The sequence below is a fragment of the Grampus griseus genome (assembly GCF_964374135.1).
Source record: "Grampus griseus genome assembly, chromosome: 14".
NCBI lineage: Eukaryota > Metazoa > Chordata > Mammalia > Artiodactyla > Delphinidae > Grampus > Grampus griseus.
The window spans coordinates 27035035-27050770 of NC_139008.1; the positions used below are offsets into that span (position 1 = coordinate 27035035).

The window sequence follows — 15736 nt, forward strand, 5'->3', positions numbered from 1 at the left end:
CCCTGGATGATAAAATCAGTTTTTTATAGCGCATAAATATGTATAATGATGAGCCCTTGCATACAAGGTTCTTATGAAGTGCTTTTACTGCTGTGCCCTGAAGGAAATACCAAGACCATTTGCAAGTACAGTAGAGCTGGCAGTCGTTAAAGGTTTCAATTTTCCTTTGGAAGGCTTGGGACTTGGGGTGAGGTACAAATTAATTCACTGCTCAAATTGTGTTGAGATTAGATTTTACTCGACATTTCGGTATTCCAGTCTTCAGTGGTATAAGAGGAGTGCAGTTTTACTTGGAAATCTCTTTTTTTTTTGAGGTAAAGCTTTTTAGGAAGAGAAGTGTAGTCCTGATGAAAGCAGATGAGCAAATGCAAATTTTTACTCATTTATTGAAATACTGAGTTTCTAGATGGAAGAATGAGAAGCTTAGAGGCTGGAGGATTTTCCTTTTGCTCAGGCAGGACACCAGAATAAACACTGTTCTCCTTTATGAAGACATGCCGTAACATCAGACATCCTTCTAGATCATTCAGGCCTGTGTGTATGTGTACAAATCTGACCTACGTAAAATAAGCATTCAGACACCTCAGTGTCTCGCTCAACCCTGAGATGTGCTGAAGCACTGGCTTTCCTGATGGTGATCATGGTGTGTGGGGGCAGGTGTGACTGGAAGGCTCGATGCCCAGGTAGCCCAGATAGCAGCTCTTTCTGCACTGCAAACATGGGAAGGTTGTCCTTTTGACCTGTGGCTCTATGGCTCTCTTCTCTGCTCGGTCATCCTAGTTGCCTTCCTCAGTGTACCCAAAGCTCTTCTCAGTCAGCAACATCATTTCTTGTATCTGGACTCTGCCCCATCACACAAAGCTATGATTTTAATCAGATCTTAAAGCATCACCAAAAAACCCCATGGACATCAGGCTCTCTGTTTCACATGGAGGCTTTGGAAGTAGCTCAGGTTAAAGCCCGATGGGAGTGGGTACCCAGCAGAGAGAAGGCAGGAGCCTTTAGTGTAGGGCTTGTAGTGGGAAGCTTTGGATCTGAGTCTGTCTCTGCTCCCATGATGGCCAAGGGTGAGCCACTGGACTTGGGAAAACCTGCTTCCTCATTCCTTGTATGACAGGACTGATGCCTGCCTGTCCTCCAGACACCAGAGGATCAAATGAGGCTGAATGTGCCATAATAAATACTGTTATTTTAGTCAGGAACTTTGTCCTTTAAAAAAGTAATATATATTTTTCCTGACTGAAACACAAATTACCCACTTGTAATTCCACCAGCCAAAAAGAAAAAAAAAAAAAGCTGTCATTTTAGTGTTATTTCCTACTAGTGTGTTTTATCTCTATTTCATTTATTAATTGAGCTGTACTATTTATATAGTTTTGTAACTTAAAAAAACGCAGTAAAGGATTTTACAGAAGACAGTAAAACTAGTGGTTAGCAGCATCATGTCACTCACTGGCCTTCAGTGGTTTGTCAGGTGGATATATCATTGTCCACTTATAACCTAACCTTTGTGTTGGGCCTTTTGTCAGTTGCACGTCCACTGCACTGCCCTGGGCAGTACTGGTTTTTCTGCCAGTTGCTTCTTAAAGTGGCCCTCAGTGCACCTCACTGATTCATTGTCTTTCTCTGCCATCAGTTAACAGCATTGTAAAGCATGCTGCTGCAGGAGCAAAATTAAATATTTTGTTTCATTTCTGAATAGAATTATTGGCTTTACACATAGACTCGGTCATGCAGAATTTTAACAAGCTGTAATGATCTTTTCGATTCCCCGAGGATTGAGCCTACGTGCAAAGTATTCCTGATTGACCTTCAGGACTTCCTGTGTGCATTTTTTTTTTTCAAAGGATATATCCAGCCATTTCTTTTCCATAGCACTTTATTTATTTATTTATTTATGCCCCATGGCATGCAAGATCTTAGTTCCCCGGATCAAATCTGCACCCCCTGCAGTGGAAGCGCGGAGTCTTAACCACTGGACCGCCAGGGAAGTAGCCCTGTGTGCATTTTTGAATATCACCTTTGCCCTTTTTGCTTTTTTGAGCACAGCTGCATAAAACGGGTTAATACTGGCGCTGTTTTGCAATCCTTTTTTATTCACTGGACAACTAGGGAATGGTTCAGATAAGCCATAGTCCAAGGCAAGCTATTGTGTCATCAAAGAATAACGTTTGATCTTAGTGTACTTCTTTTGAGCTGCTCAGTGTGTTTTGTGGTTGCCAGAATCTGGCTCTGAAACTTGTTGGTAAGGTCGGAGAATTTTGATAAGGTTGAAGACATCTGATTCTTTGTATGTATGTGAGTGTTCCTCCTTCCAATGTTGGCCAGCCTTGGGTGCTGCTTTAGTGGTTAAAGTTGGTGATGCTGGAGGTGCTGATTTGTGGCCAAGTCACAGAAAGGGTTGGACTTTTGCCAGTGAGTTGCCAAGAGAGTAGTTTAAGTAATCTTTTTTTTTACTTTCTTCTTAAAAATGAGAAAAACAGCTGTCAGCAATAATTTTCCCCAATTTATCTCTTGCAGAGAACCTAGTTGCATGCCACAGTTCAGCTCCTGGTTTCCGGGAGTGGTGGAAGCCTTATGTTATTGCTTCCTGGATTTCGAGGTAGTCCTTGGTGTTTCTTTTAATCGTTTTGTGTTTTTCTAAGCAAAATGATTTACTGTAAACAAATCATTAAGACTAATACTTTTTTGGACAAGTTGACACAAGTTATTATTATCCAGCTGACCATTGAATCATCATGAATGGCAATTAACACAGCCTTGAACATACTCTTTTTCTGTGAACCCAGTGATTTCAGTTCCCAGATTCTGAATCAGTAGGGCTTAGGTGGGGCCTAGGAATTTACATTTCTGTCCAGATGCCGATCTGGGGACTAGGGAAGCACATTCTGATAAGTGCTCAAGGTTCTAGACTCTTAAGGAGCTTTATGTCTGAAATGAAATTCTGTGACTACGGGCCTTCTTACACAGTCTAGGTCACAGTGTCATATCGCTCTGGTCAGAAAAGAATGTTAGCAGATGGCTTTTCATGAGTGCCATGCAGCATATGGGCAGCAGAGGTGGGTAGCTGTTTGGGACATAAAGCCATTGTACACAGCCTATTCTGTGTAGCCTGTTAAATTGGCTGAGCTGAATTCATCCAGCCTGCTGAGTGAATGACCCCGAGTATGTTGTGTTCTACCCTTGGATCTTTCTAGACATGTTTGAAAGCCGAGATAAACAGCATTACCAGTATTATCATAGAACAGTAACAAACTGACAAATGCCAAAAAGAGTAAAATTTGTGTCATAGCATCTAGAATATGAACTTGAGTCATGTAGTTTACCAGGATAGAATCCTGGTGTAAAATTGGCCCTTGTATCAAATGGGGATTTTAATTTTAGTCTTTGACAGAGTTCGTGTCAGTCCTTTGGAGAATAAGTGCTAAAATAATGTTTCACCAGGAAACTTGCAGGAATGTGGCAAGGGCCCCACACAGCCTTGAGTGTCTTTACCAAATTACAGCTGTCTTGAATCATCACTGAGATAGAAATAACGTTTCATGCAAGCCTTGGTCCGAATGTGTTTTTGATATCTGCAGATGAAAGGCCTCTTGGAAGAGACTGTTCTTCAATACAATCACAGGGAAGGAACATCCTTTCATGTGTTTATCAGCATTTCTGCTTGCCTAGTGCATTTCCTCATATGTTAAAATGAAAACTGTCCAGTCAGATGATCTACACGTGAGGTATTTTATCAAATCACTCTAGGGAGTCAATGTAGGCCTTTTGACGAGGCATGCATGCAATGAAATGTTTTAATTTTCCATCAAGAGGGCAGGGGTGCTACCAGAGCAGTGGCTTGCAAACCGTCTGACCTATGGGGGCAGGGAGGCCCTGGCGAGTTTACTTTGGTTCTGTTCCACAGACGCTCAGCTACAGTTTTAGAATTGGTTTCCCAATTGTATGGGGTGCAGTCTGCCAAGTCACACACAGAATTGGTTTTCGTGTTCTTCCAGGGTTTGGGGTGATTCACTTCTCTCTAAAGCCCAGGCATGAAGGTGGAGGCGTAGGGAATGAGTGAGAAGGGCTATTAATATAATTCATCTGAAATTTGAAAGGGGTTTCTATTTAGTTAAAGTATTGAGTAAGCAAACAAGGTAGTGTAGGATTAACTAACTTGAAAAAATCTTTTTGAGTGTTTTCACTGAGAATAAATTTTTACTTAGTTTAAGCAGAAATGATACTTAAAATCCAGATGAAATATTAGAGAACAAATAGCCAGTATAATGCTTGACAAATAGCCAGTATAATGCTCGACAAAAGATATCTTAAAAAAATTCTTTTTAAAATATTTGCATGGTGAGAGAATTGGGAAGGTCTGCTTTTTAACTGTCATCCTTGTTTGTATTTATAGGACAGTAGGTTTTCTAAGCTCATTGAGGCCACATGATCTTAGGAGGAAAACAATATTTTAAAAAGAAATAAAGCAATTGCAGACTCAACCTTGTGATTTCACTTTGTATTCGTCTCCCCCACAGCAGGTGAAGTAGTGCATAGGGTACACAAGATTGATTCTACTAGCATTTTCAATTGGACTTTCTCTAAGAAAATCTCTGATTATTTCCCCTGGGCCTCTTGGTTCTGGTAGCCTCTATTTTCTTTCTTTCTTTTTTTTTTTTAAATTTATTTTTTATTGAAGTATAGTTGAATTACAATGTGTTAATTACTGCTCTACAGCAGAGTGACTTGGTTATATATACATACATTCTTTTTCATTTTCTTTTCCATTACGGTTTATCACAGGATATTGAATATAGTTCCCTGTGCTATACAGTAGAACCTTGTTGCTTATTCTATTTTCTTTTCTTTTCTTTTTTTGGCTGCGCTGGGTCTTCGTTGCTGCGCGCGGGCTTTTCTCTAGCTGCGGCGAGCGGGGGCTACTCTTCGTTGCGGTGCATGGGCTTCTCCTCGCAGTGGCTTCTATTGTTGCGGAGCACAGGTTCTAGGCATGTGGGCTTCAGTAGTTGCAGCACGCGGGCTCAGTAGTTGTGGCTCACGGGCTCTAGAGCGCAGTCTCAGTAGTTGAGGCGCACGGGCTTAGTTGCTCCGCGGCGTGTGGGATCTTCCCGGACCAGGGATCGAACCCATGTCCCCTGCATTGGCAGGCAGACTCTTAACCACTGCGCCACCAGGGAAGTCCCTCTATTTTCTTTTTTAAGTTTAAAAAATAATAGTAAAAGGAATTTTTAAAAACAAAGTTTCCCAAAACGATTGGCGTTTTTTCGGGGCAGGGGGTGGGGAGTAGTTTTTATTTTTGGTTTAATGACATCGGTGTTTTACAAAGCTGTCAAAATAGTATAAAATTTCGTGCTTTTTTCAAAATTAAAATTGTACCACAAGTTATTGATGTTTTGAAGTTTTTGAAAATTATCTTGAAGTTAATTTTGATTGTTTAATATTCTGTTGAAATGATGAAATGTAATTTACCAACCCCCACATAAATTGAACCTGGAGGTTGATTTTGATTATTGGTGCATTTGATGGTATAGCAGTGAACATCTTGGTGATTCAGCTTTTATTCTTCTGTTGAAATTTGGGTACACGTTTTAAATTGTTTTTATGATGCTTGACTTTTATATGTTCCTTTAACTTTCACTGAAAGTTTTCTTGATATGGTTTTTAAAGCTGGGAGCCATCTCTAAATTTACTAGATGGAGAATTGAAAATTATGTGAAGCATAAAAATAACCTTATAACCGAGGACTAACTTTTCAGGTTCTGGTTGTCAGTAGTAATAACAGTTACTTTCGAGGGGAACCTACTATGTGCTAGGTGCTTTATATGTCTCGTTGTCTTCTGGCATTGCAGGCAGTATTCATTAAATTGGGTAAACCAGCTACCAGAACCAGAATAGTACACTTGAGACTAAATTAGTGAACTAAAAATAAATTTGGTTTCTTAGCCATAAGATTTGGTTTATTAAATTGTAGGCTAGGCAACAAGTTCTCAAACCACAGAGTACCAGGACTTCGTTTTTTCTGGCATTAACAGAACAGTGGTATTCATGCTGATGGTTCCATTTGTAAACCAGATCATGCCCTGCCTGGCTTTTGAATGCCTGGTAATAATGTGCCTTAATTGCGGGTCAGTGAAGCCAAACTAATTGCTTGTTGGGCACTTGGATTGCCTTTTTAATTTGCTGTATAATGTGGTCCCTACCAGAAATGCACAATATGTTATCTAAATAAAGCTCATTAAAATCATCTTACAAACAACAGAATGCCTGATATCTTGTCCATAATTATGCAAATAAAAGCAAATTGAATGGCATTACCGAGAGCTGTAACTTAGAAGTACTCTTTTAAAAGTGCCTTTGTATCCATTTTGGAAGTATACATAAATGATTGCTATGGTTTATATCCGTGTGATAGGTTTTTTTTTTTTTTAAGCAAGGATTATTTTGCTTTGCGCTCTTAATATGTTTTAAATGGCAGTAATGACATGAGCTTTTGAGCCGGTCACTTATTTAAGACCATGCAGTTCACCCAGTAAGATTAGTATTCATCCAATGACTGCATTCAGTTAAAAAAAAAAAAAAAAAAAGACATCAGTGACACGTTTTTAGCTCACAAAACACCAATCCATAGGGTTTACCTTTACAGTTGTGGGAACAGTTGTTCATAGGAGGTTAAGATGGTTAGCACTCTGTAGTACTTGTTTTCTCTCAGTTTCTCTGGACCAACAAGGCAGCTCTTTGACTCTTTGATTACTAATTTTTTTCATTTAGCTAATACTTATTGAGTAGCTCCTGAGTGCCAGGAGCTGTTGTAGGTGTTGGCGGTACCAGTTTTTTTCTTCTATTTGTGATAAATATTTAGCCCTAGAGAAAAATGTGAAGTGAATCTTAAGACCCTTTAAAATGATCTTAGAAATAGGGTAATATAATTAAGAAGCTTCTACAAAAGAATTTAATAGATGCCTATATGTTTATTTTTTTTAGCTAAATAAACATGCCTATATCAGTCTTTTTTTAATAGAAGTTAGTCCATTATCCGTTTTTCTTTTCTTTTGGTAGGCTATTTCTCATGAGAGTCATGGATATCCCCTATCTAAACTTGGAAGGACCAGACTGTAAGTGAATTTTTATTTTCTCGTTGCATCTGCATATTTAAGTGTGTGGTCTGGAAGGGATAACAGGAAAAGTATTACTGAAGAAAGAGCTTTATTCACTTAAAAATAGCCAGTGATTTTGTGGTTGATATGAATAGTATGCTTAAGTTAATGTTACCCTTGGGCCTTGATTAACTCATCTCTTTACTTACATTTTCCAGTTTATACATGAGTGGAATTTTAAAAAAATATGTCTTCTCATCATTACTTCATTTTCACTCAGAACTCTAAATTCGTAATTTTTTATAAATATATATGTAATAGATTTTAAGATGTGCTAGCCATGTCAATAACAGTACATTTTCTATTTTCCAGTTATTTGAGTATGTATATATTTAAGTTTAATGGGTGGATTTTTTTTTTTTTTTTCCATTGAAAACCTCAGAAAGCCAGTCTATTTGGGAGGTGGTTGCTTCTTCTGATTATTCTTTTCCATTGCTGTTTTCCTAGCCTGGTTTATTTGCCTTAATATGTGCCGATAGGCATAGAGAAATGGGTGAACTACACTTTATACTTGTTGATAATAATCATTGTAATAGTAGTTTGAGTACATACTGTGTTGCACTCCATATTAGACTTACGTTTAAATCTGTCATTCTCACAGCAATTCTATGAGCTGAATATCGTCATCCCCAATTTATAATCATGCGTGGCTGGAGTGGTTAGGTCTCTTGTTTAGAGTTGCACAGTTAAGTGGTGGGTCTGGGATTAGAAAACAAGATTGTGACTCAGGACTGCCTCTGCTCAAACACAGTCCATTTAACTTGGATACTGCGTTATTATTATTATTATTTTAACTAAATAAACATATGGACAACTAGATTAAAAGGAGAAAGTTAAATGTTTAGTGAAACTTCTTGAACAGAGCAGTCTTTTTCTTTTTTTCTTTAAATAATTTTCCCGGGAACTTTATGAGCGAAGATGTTTCTGCATAGAATTGCTAGGGTTCAAATTGTTGTGGGTTCTGTAAAGTATCAGAGCGTGAGGCCTAAGCTCAGATGGCAGTGTCCTTCCAGTCAATCCCAAGAATGCTTTCAGGGGTCATTTGGTAATCATGAGGCATTCATAACGATTCCCCAAGTTAGCCAGGGCTTAGCTTCATCAAAGAACCACTGGTCTGTTGTCCACTTTTCAGCTATTAACCTTTCATCAAAAATTTGTCTTATAGTGCAGCCTAAACGTGATCACGTCCTCCATGTGACATTCCCCAAAGAATGGAAAACGAGTGACCTTTACCAGCTTTTCAGTGCCTTTGGTAAGTAAAGCACAAGTACAGCTGTACTTCTAGGATCCTGCTCCTCTTTTGGTCTAGATGGTCAAAGGTATACAGATGGCTTTAACTTGGGCACAAACAAGGATTAATATGCAAGGTTGTAGTCTCACTCATGGAATTTCTGGAGTTTGGTATGCTGCAGTCTTTGTGCTAATGTGATCTGAGGAACTTTCGCTAGCATCCCACAATAGAGTGCTATTATTAATCCATGGAAAGCAAGATACAGTTACTATGACTGCCCCTTACTGCCAACCATGGGAAATAAGTCTGGGCTAAGGATAAATTGTTTTTAAGATTAAATTCAGAGAGAATGTCTGTTTCATAAGGTCAGGCAGTTGCTGCTTGACATCGAATAGTCCAAGCAGACAAGCACAGATGTTTGAGAGGACCAAGATATGTGATATGTATGAGGTAGGGCGGTTCTTCTGTTACCTTTTTATCAGGTCAGGCGATTAGGTTAAATTGAACAGTCTTCTGATTAGGGTTTATAAAGGCCATTCTGATTGTAAGTCTTCAGCAATGTCTCTTTATTTTAACAAAGTATTTAAGCTATCGTCTTTGGAAATTCGTGAATAAAGTGGAGGCAGCAAAAACCTAAATGTCCAATAATATGAATGTTCAGTGAATGTTTATGTGTCTCCCCAACAGACTAGTATGTAGCCATTTTAAAAAGAGTTGAAGAGTTTGTTAAAAGATGGTAAAGTGTTTATATTTTAACATTTATAGTAAAAAGCAGATATAAAGTAGGATTCCTGTATAACTAACATTTTTTTTTAAACTGTGTAGAAATCAAACTGAAAGGAAGCATCATGCTCTTATCACTGAATGTTTCAGATAGGATTGTTTTCTTCCTATTTATGCTTTTCTGTATTTCCTAAAATAAGCATATATTAGCTTTTATAAGTACAAAACGTTACGCACTTAATTTTCAGGAAAGTAAGTGAACGTAGGTATATTTCTGGAAAGTTATCCTGATCTTTGCAGATAGTCTAAATGACTTCTGAAATTCTAGCCCTGCTTTTTTTTTTTTTTTTTTTTGGCTGAGTTGGGTCTTCGTTGTGGTGCGTGGGCTTCTCATTGTGGTGGCTTCTCTTGTTGCAGAGCACAGGCTCTAGGCACGCGGGCTTCAGTAGTTGTGGCACACGGGCTTAGTTGCCCCGCGGCATGTTGGATCTTCCCAGACCAGGGCTCGAACCCGTGTCCCCTGCATTGACAGGTAGATTCTTAGCCACTGTGCCACCAGGGAAGTCCCTAGTCCTGCTTTTTAATTTAAATGCAGGTACAGAAATGCAGTTGAATTTCACAGCTCATTTCTTTGTAAAGCTTTTTATGTTGTTTTCCATTCTGTATTGCTTTTATCCCGATTTAGTCAAACTTTAATTAGCTAAATTAAGCAGAACGCTCTGAGTAGAATTTTTTTCATTTTAATTAAAAAAAGATTAGCTGTGTGATATTGAACAGGTAACCTCTCTGTATCTGTGTTTCCTTCTCGGAGATGATGATGGTGATGATGATACTGCCTATTTCATAGGCATGTCATGAAGATTAAATGAGTTGATCCATGGAAGGCATTCAGAATAGTATGTGGCATATAGTAACTACTTATAAAATGTTAAATATTATTATTTATCTAAAAATCCTACAGGGTAGAGAGGTAAGGAAATAATAGTAAGTAAATTTTATAATTGAGAAAGTCCTGGCACCCCACTGTGCAGCAGGAAGTGAGTTTTTTCCTGTGGTGGAGAAACAAAGCAGTTTTCAAGTATTCCTAGCCTTTGAAAATTTTAGTAGATATTAAAAGATTATTTTCATTGCTAAGTTCTGGTGATGTTTACCCATTTTTTAAAATTCCAGTTTTCTGTATTTTTTTAGGAAGAGTGGTAGCTGATAGATCTCTGCTTTCCCTTGGTTTTCTCAAGCTCCCCGCCCCACTGCTCCTCTCCTGCCTCTCTTCAGGTCTCCTGCATTCCATTCTGTTTCGCTTTTTTTTTTTTTTTTTTTTTTTTTTGGTTAATTAGTGGCACACATTATTTTTTTTTAATATTTATTTTTTTAAATTTTTGGCTGCATCGGGTCTTAGTTGTGGCACGTGGGATTGTTCATGCAGGCTCTTTGTTGCAGCGTGGGCTTCTCTCTAGTGTGGTGCGCGGGCTTCAGAGTGCATGGGTTCTGTAGTTGTGGCTTGTGGGCTCAGTAGTTGCTGTGTGCAGACTCAGTTGCCCTGTGGCATGTGGGATCTTAGTTCCCTGACCAGGGATTGAACCTATGTCTCCTGCATTGGAAGGCAGATTCTTAACCACTGGACCACCAGGGAAGTCCCGCATTTCACCTTTATTGAGGACTTGTCTCTGTATGTGAAAATCATTTTGTTCCACTATACTGCTTTCTGTCCCTCAGTGTTTTTCTTTTCTCTATTAGTCTGTCTTGGTTTCCTCTCTCTGACGCCATCTTTACCTCGTCCTCCATCCCCTACCTGTTTTCTTTACCTGTTTTCTTTACCTGACCTTGAGATCATCATTGAATTTTTCTTATTTCTTGCTACATTGATTCATTTCATGTTCCCCGTTCATAGTTCTCAGAGTTTGAATCTCTAAAAAGAAATAGTTGTGCTTTTTTTTTTTTTTTTAGCGTACGTGGTCTCTGATTTTTATTAGTGGTCTTTTTTTTTTAATATACCAGGTTCATGGATTTTGAGTCTTTTAGTACATGAACGTGGTATATTCCTTCATTTATTTAGGTCTTCATTAGTTTTTGTTTGTTTTTTTATTTTGGCCTGACTGCACGGCTTGCCGGGATGTCAGTTCTCTGACCGAGGATTGAACCCAGGCCATGGCAGTGAAAGTGCCAAATCCTAACCACTAGACCACCAGGGAACTCCCTATTAGTGATCTTGATTGGAAAAAAGTCTCCAGCCCTGGCATGAGATTGGGTTGAATGATAAACTGCCTCAGGATTTAATCCAGAAGGATCTTTCTTTTGTTTTTAAAACAATTTTTAAAGCTGCTTCTTTTTTCCTGGTTTGTTGTTTTCTTGAAGTTTTTTTTAAATTTATTTTTGGCTGCGTTGGGTCTTCGTTGCTCTGTGCAGGCTTTCTCCAGTTGCGGTGAGCAGGGGCTACTCTTCATTGTGGTGTGCGGGCTTCTCATTGTGGTGGCTTCTCTTTGTTGTGGAGCACGGGCTCTAGGTGCGTGGGCTTCAGTCGTGTGGCACATGGGCTCAGTAGTTGTGGCACATGGGCTTAGTTGCTCTGCGGCATGTGGGATCTTCCCGGACCAGGGCTCCAACCCGTGTTCCCTGCACTGGCAGGCGGATTCTTAATCACTGAGCCACCAGGGAAGCCCCTTTCTTTAAGTTATAACTGAAATAGCTGCAGTGGTAGATTTAAGTTTTAGTTCTCCGTAGTGCTGAGATTTTGATCAAATTTTAAACTAGCACCTCATCTCTCTTTAAATTGATGGATATTCTGAAATATATCAGATGTACAAATGGAATCTGATAGCTATCTAAATGGTTAAATGCTTACTTTTAATTCACTGTTGCAGGTAACATTCAGATATCCTGGATCAATGACACATCAGCATTTGTTTCTCTCAGCCAACCTGAACAAGTACCAATTGGTAAGTCTTTTGGACCTTTGTTTTGTGTATTAATGATAAGTGGGAGCTTGCCCACTTCCCAGTCTAAATGCTGTGGGTTCAGTCAGCTGATTCACAAGCGTTGCTGCCCGGTTTGTTTTGAACTTGTCTCTAAAATAAAGGAAATAATTAGTAAGTATCATGTGTAGATGAGAAAATAAGACAAATGTATTGATTCCTTAGATATACTATATCATATACTTTTTACTTTTCTATTCCTTTCCCATTGCCCTTTTTCTGAAATGATTCGTATGTTTACTATTTGAGGGTTAGAAATAGCAAATTGAGAGGAATAGGGGACAGACACCAAAAGGTGATCCCTGTATTGACCTGTTTGCCTCTGTACTTTTCCCATTTATTTATAATTTTTTGTGGTTTATTTATTCCATTAAACTTGTGTCACATACTTGTTTTACGAACAAATAAACTGAAAGATATTTTATTTGCTTCTAAATTAGGATTGTAAAAAGGTGGAATGCTACCTCTCTTATTGTTGGACCCTAAATGATTTTGATATTAACCATCACAAAACAGTCTATTTTCATAGGATGAAAAGCTATTGAGTTAAATATTGAAGAAAATATATATTGTTAAGCTGCTTCTTCAGATAGATTTCAAGTTCCCTGGTGCTTAATAATGTAATTTTTCTTTTAATTAAATGAAGTGCCACAGACTAAAACTGTATAACTCTGATAATGTAGCTATATGAGCAATTATATGAAAATTTCTATAAATACACAAATTCAGGTCAGAGTATTTTTGGTATTTAAAAAGAATTATATAACCATTGCAAGAATATATGCTATGTTATAGAAATGAAAAGTTTAGGCTCTGGAGTCATATTACTACACTACCTTTGGTTGTGTGACCTTGGACATGGTATTTAACCCTGATAAGCTTCTGCTTATCTCTATAAACTGAGGATGATGTTATGGATTTTTTAGGGTTATTATGAGGGCTGCATGAGATGATTATGTTTATAAAGCTTGGCATTACTATGAACTTTTATTATGGTTATTTAGCAGTAGATTTCAATGTGAAATGTACTTCAGGAGCTCATGACACCAGGAAAAATGTTGGATCCAGGGTGTGAATGATATTGCTAGTTAAATCTTTTTTAATATTTGCTTATTTTTATGACCCATCCCCCCACAATCCTTAGAAAGACAGTTTACCTGGAATCCAAAGGGATTGAATTATTAGAGAATTAGTGGGGGGGCAGGGACCCTGAGGTTAAGACTGTAGTGAGACTTCGGTGTAGATGAGAGAACACTGAATGTTAACTCCCCACCCGAAATCTCGTCACACCTCACCTGCTCACTCAGTGTCACACTTCAGCTTCCTTGCTGGTCAGTTTCAGGAGCCATGCAGTGGGAGAGAAGGGGATGCGTAGGCTTTGAAGCCACGCTAACACGGGGAGTAGTAACCTACCTCCACCGCCTGTCAGCCATGCATTTTTGGGCATGTTACATAAACTCTCTAAGCCTCAGGTTCCTCGTTTGAGTGACGCAGATGATGATAGTTAGTTCCTTTGTGAAATGAGATCGTGGATGTTAAGTTCCCAGCAAAGAGCCTGGCACTCCACCAGCAGTGCTTGACAATTGGTAGTAATTATTGAAATACTTGCTTGGCCTCCCTTGCTATGAACAGTAAACATGAGTGTGTGTAAATCAGAAATTTGTAAGACACTAGTGAGTAGTGCTTAGTTGAAAATACAAGCATAATTCCTTGTTTATGTGTGTGAGGTGTCAGCTTCTTTTATTATTCCTGTTACACCATATTTGACGTGCAATAATGATTACTCCCTTACTTATTATTGAAAGTGTCTTTCAATAGTACAGTAGCTTTTAAGCTCAGTACTTTATTCAGTGATACCTGAAATCAGGGAGCTACATTTCAGAATCATGTAGGCACAGAAGTCCTCTGATTTGCTTGTTTGCCCATCTTATTCTCTGTTGGATCCTCCTCTCGTGCCTGGCACATGCCGTGGCCTGAGTAGATGTGTGTGTGAACAGGCGATGTGGGGAGTAGGCCAAGATGAAACTGTGACCTTCTTACCTTTTTTCCTCCTAGGTTAAGAAGTTAGATGACTGTTGTCTTTTGATACATGCGGCTGTACTAGTAAAGTCTAATTTTCCATGATAGTCTCTTTTCTGACACAAATGACAACTCTTAACATAAATCCCTGGCAGTGCACGTACTGTGCCTACGGACCGCAGTTTCTTTGCCAGCAGCCATCTTTTACTCAGCCATCCCCCACCCCCAGGGCTTGGCTTCGTCTTACTTGCCTCCTCGTCTCAGCCTAAACAACCGTGTCTTCAGATGTTTTCTCTGGCTCCCTTTGCAGGGGATCAGACCCCGTTCTCTGTGCTAGCCTGGTATCCTTTCTTAATATACCTTGCTTGGTTGTCTTCCCAGATAGACTGAGAGCAGGGACCATATCTCTTGTTTGCCATTGTGTTTTCAGTGCTTAGAGTCGTAATGTCTGATGTTAGTAAGTGTATGTTAAATAGTTGTTGAGCTGAATAAATGACATTCAAGGTGTTATGACTTAGAAACGCCGTTTTGCACCTGATGGTTGTATCTCATGTCTCTCGCCTTTTGCTGTGATTTCTGAAATTATGCAGATGTTTCCCTGAAAGACAATGTAAAATTTGTTTTTTATAGTGGTAATTTTACCAATGAGAGAGACCCAGGGTATCTAATGTGCCGCAAATCCTATTAATGTTATCTTAAACAAATTACTTATTCATTTCAGCGGAAACAGAGGGCTTGTTAGATCAATAACGTAATGTTGGAAAAATCATTAAATGCCTATTTATATATAGCAGCTTGTAATGGCTTCTTTGGCTTGGTTACAAACTATCTTTGATTTACACTTACGGAGTTGATTTTTAACTGACACATGCCTTTTTCTTTTGGTAGTGCTAAGTCTAAGCAAGATTTCTTTAAAGCCATTTTCATGAATATGAAAACTCTTTTTCAGGTCTATTGAAATTATTAAAACTCTTTTACTGAGTGCCATTTAGTTCGATTCCTGTTGCGTTTTGTTTGCTGCTGCTGTGAAGATAAAAGAGTCCCTGGTTGCTTTGGGGTTCAGATAGTGAAAACCTATCCAAGCCATATTTTCATATTCTTCCCCTCTGGCTTTTCAGGGAAGGCAGCACGTGGCCAGTGTGGGACTTGATGCCATGGAGGAGATCACTTAGCCTCACCGTTTGAGAATTTTTCTCAGAGTAATCAAATAAGAAATCACCTGTAATGGTCACATCTGAATACCTCAGACACATTTAGGATTTTTATATATCTAATATAGTTTTGTTAAATGGGGAAAAGAGCTCAACAATATTTCAAATGTATTAGCCCTTCCTAGTCATACTCTCAACAGTTAGACATTGTCTTGAGTGTCCTTAGTTATATTATAAGGCATTATCTCTCTGCTTGTAAGTTTTATAGAAATAGCTTGAGGAAAATAACCTTTTCATTTGTTTTGAAAAACCGGAGATTAGAGTACACCATGAATACTACAGGAAAATTTTAAAGAGCAAAAATTGATGAAGGCACCTTAGTAGAGGTAAAAACCTATTGGTTATTTTGTAAAGCCAGCCCCAGTTCAGGGAGTTACAGAAATTCCTGATATATACTGCCTTAGGAGCTTGTTCAGGATGATTTGTTGG

The 15736-nt window shown here is 38.6% G+C and overlaps 1 protein-coding gene across 2 annotated transcripts in view; it reads left to right on the forward strand.

The window, feature by feature from the left end:
* Window positions 1–15736, forward strand: part of PARN (poly(A)-specific ribonuclease) — a 164850-nt gene that overhangs the window by 48011 nt on the left and 101103 nt on the right. For both annotated transcript variants that reach the window (XM_082670611.1, XM_082670612.1), the window contains exons 19-21: window positions 7057–7112; window positions 8320–8406; window positions 11967–12041. In XM_082670611.1, the coding sequence (XP_082526737.1) occupies window positions 7057–7112; window positions 8320–8406; window positions 11967–12041 (218 nt within the window). The remainder of the gene's footprint in view (window positions 1–7056; window positions 7113–8319; window positions 8407–11966; window positions 12042–15736) is intronic.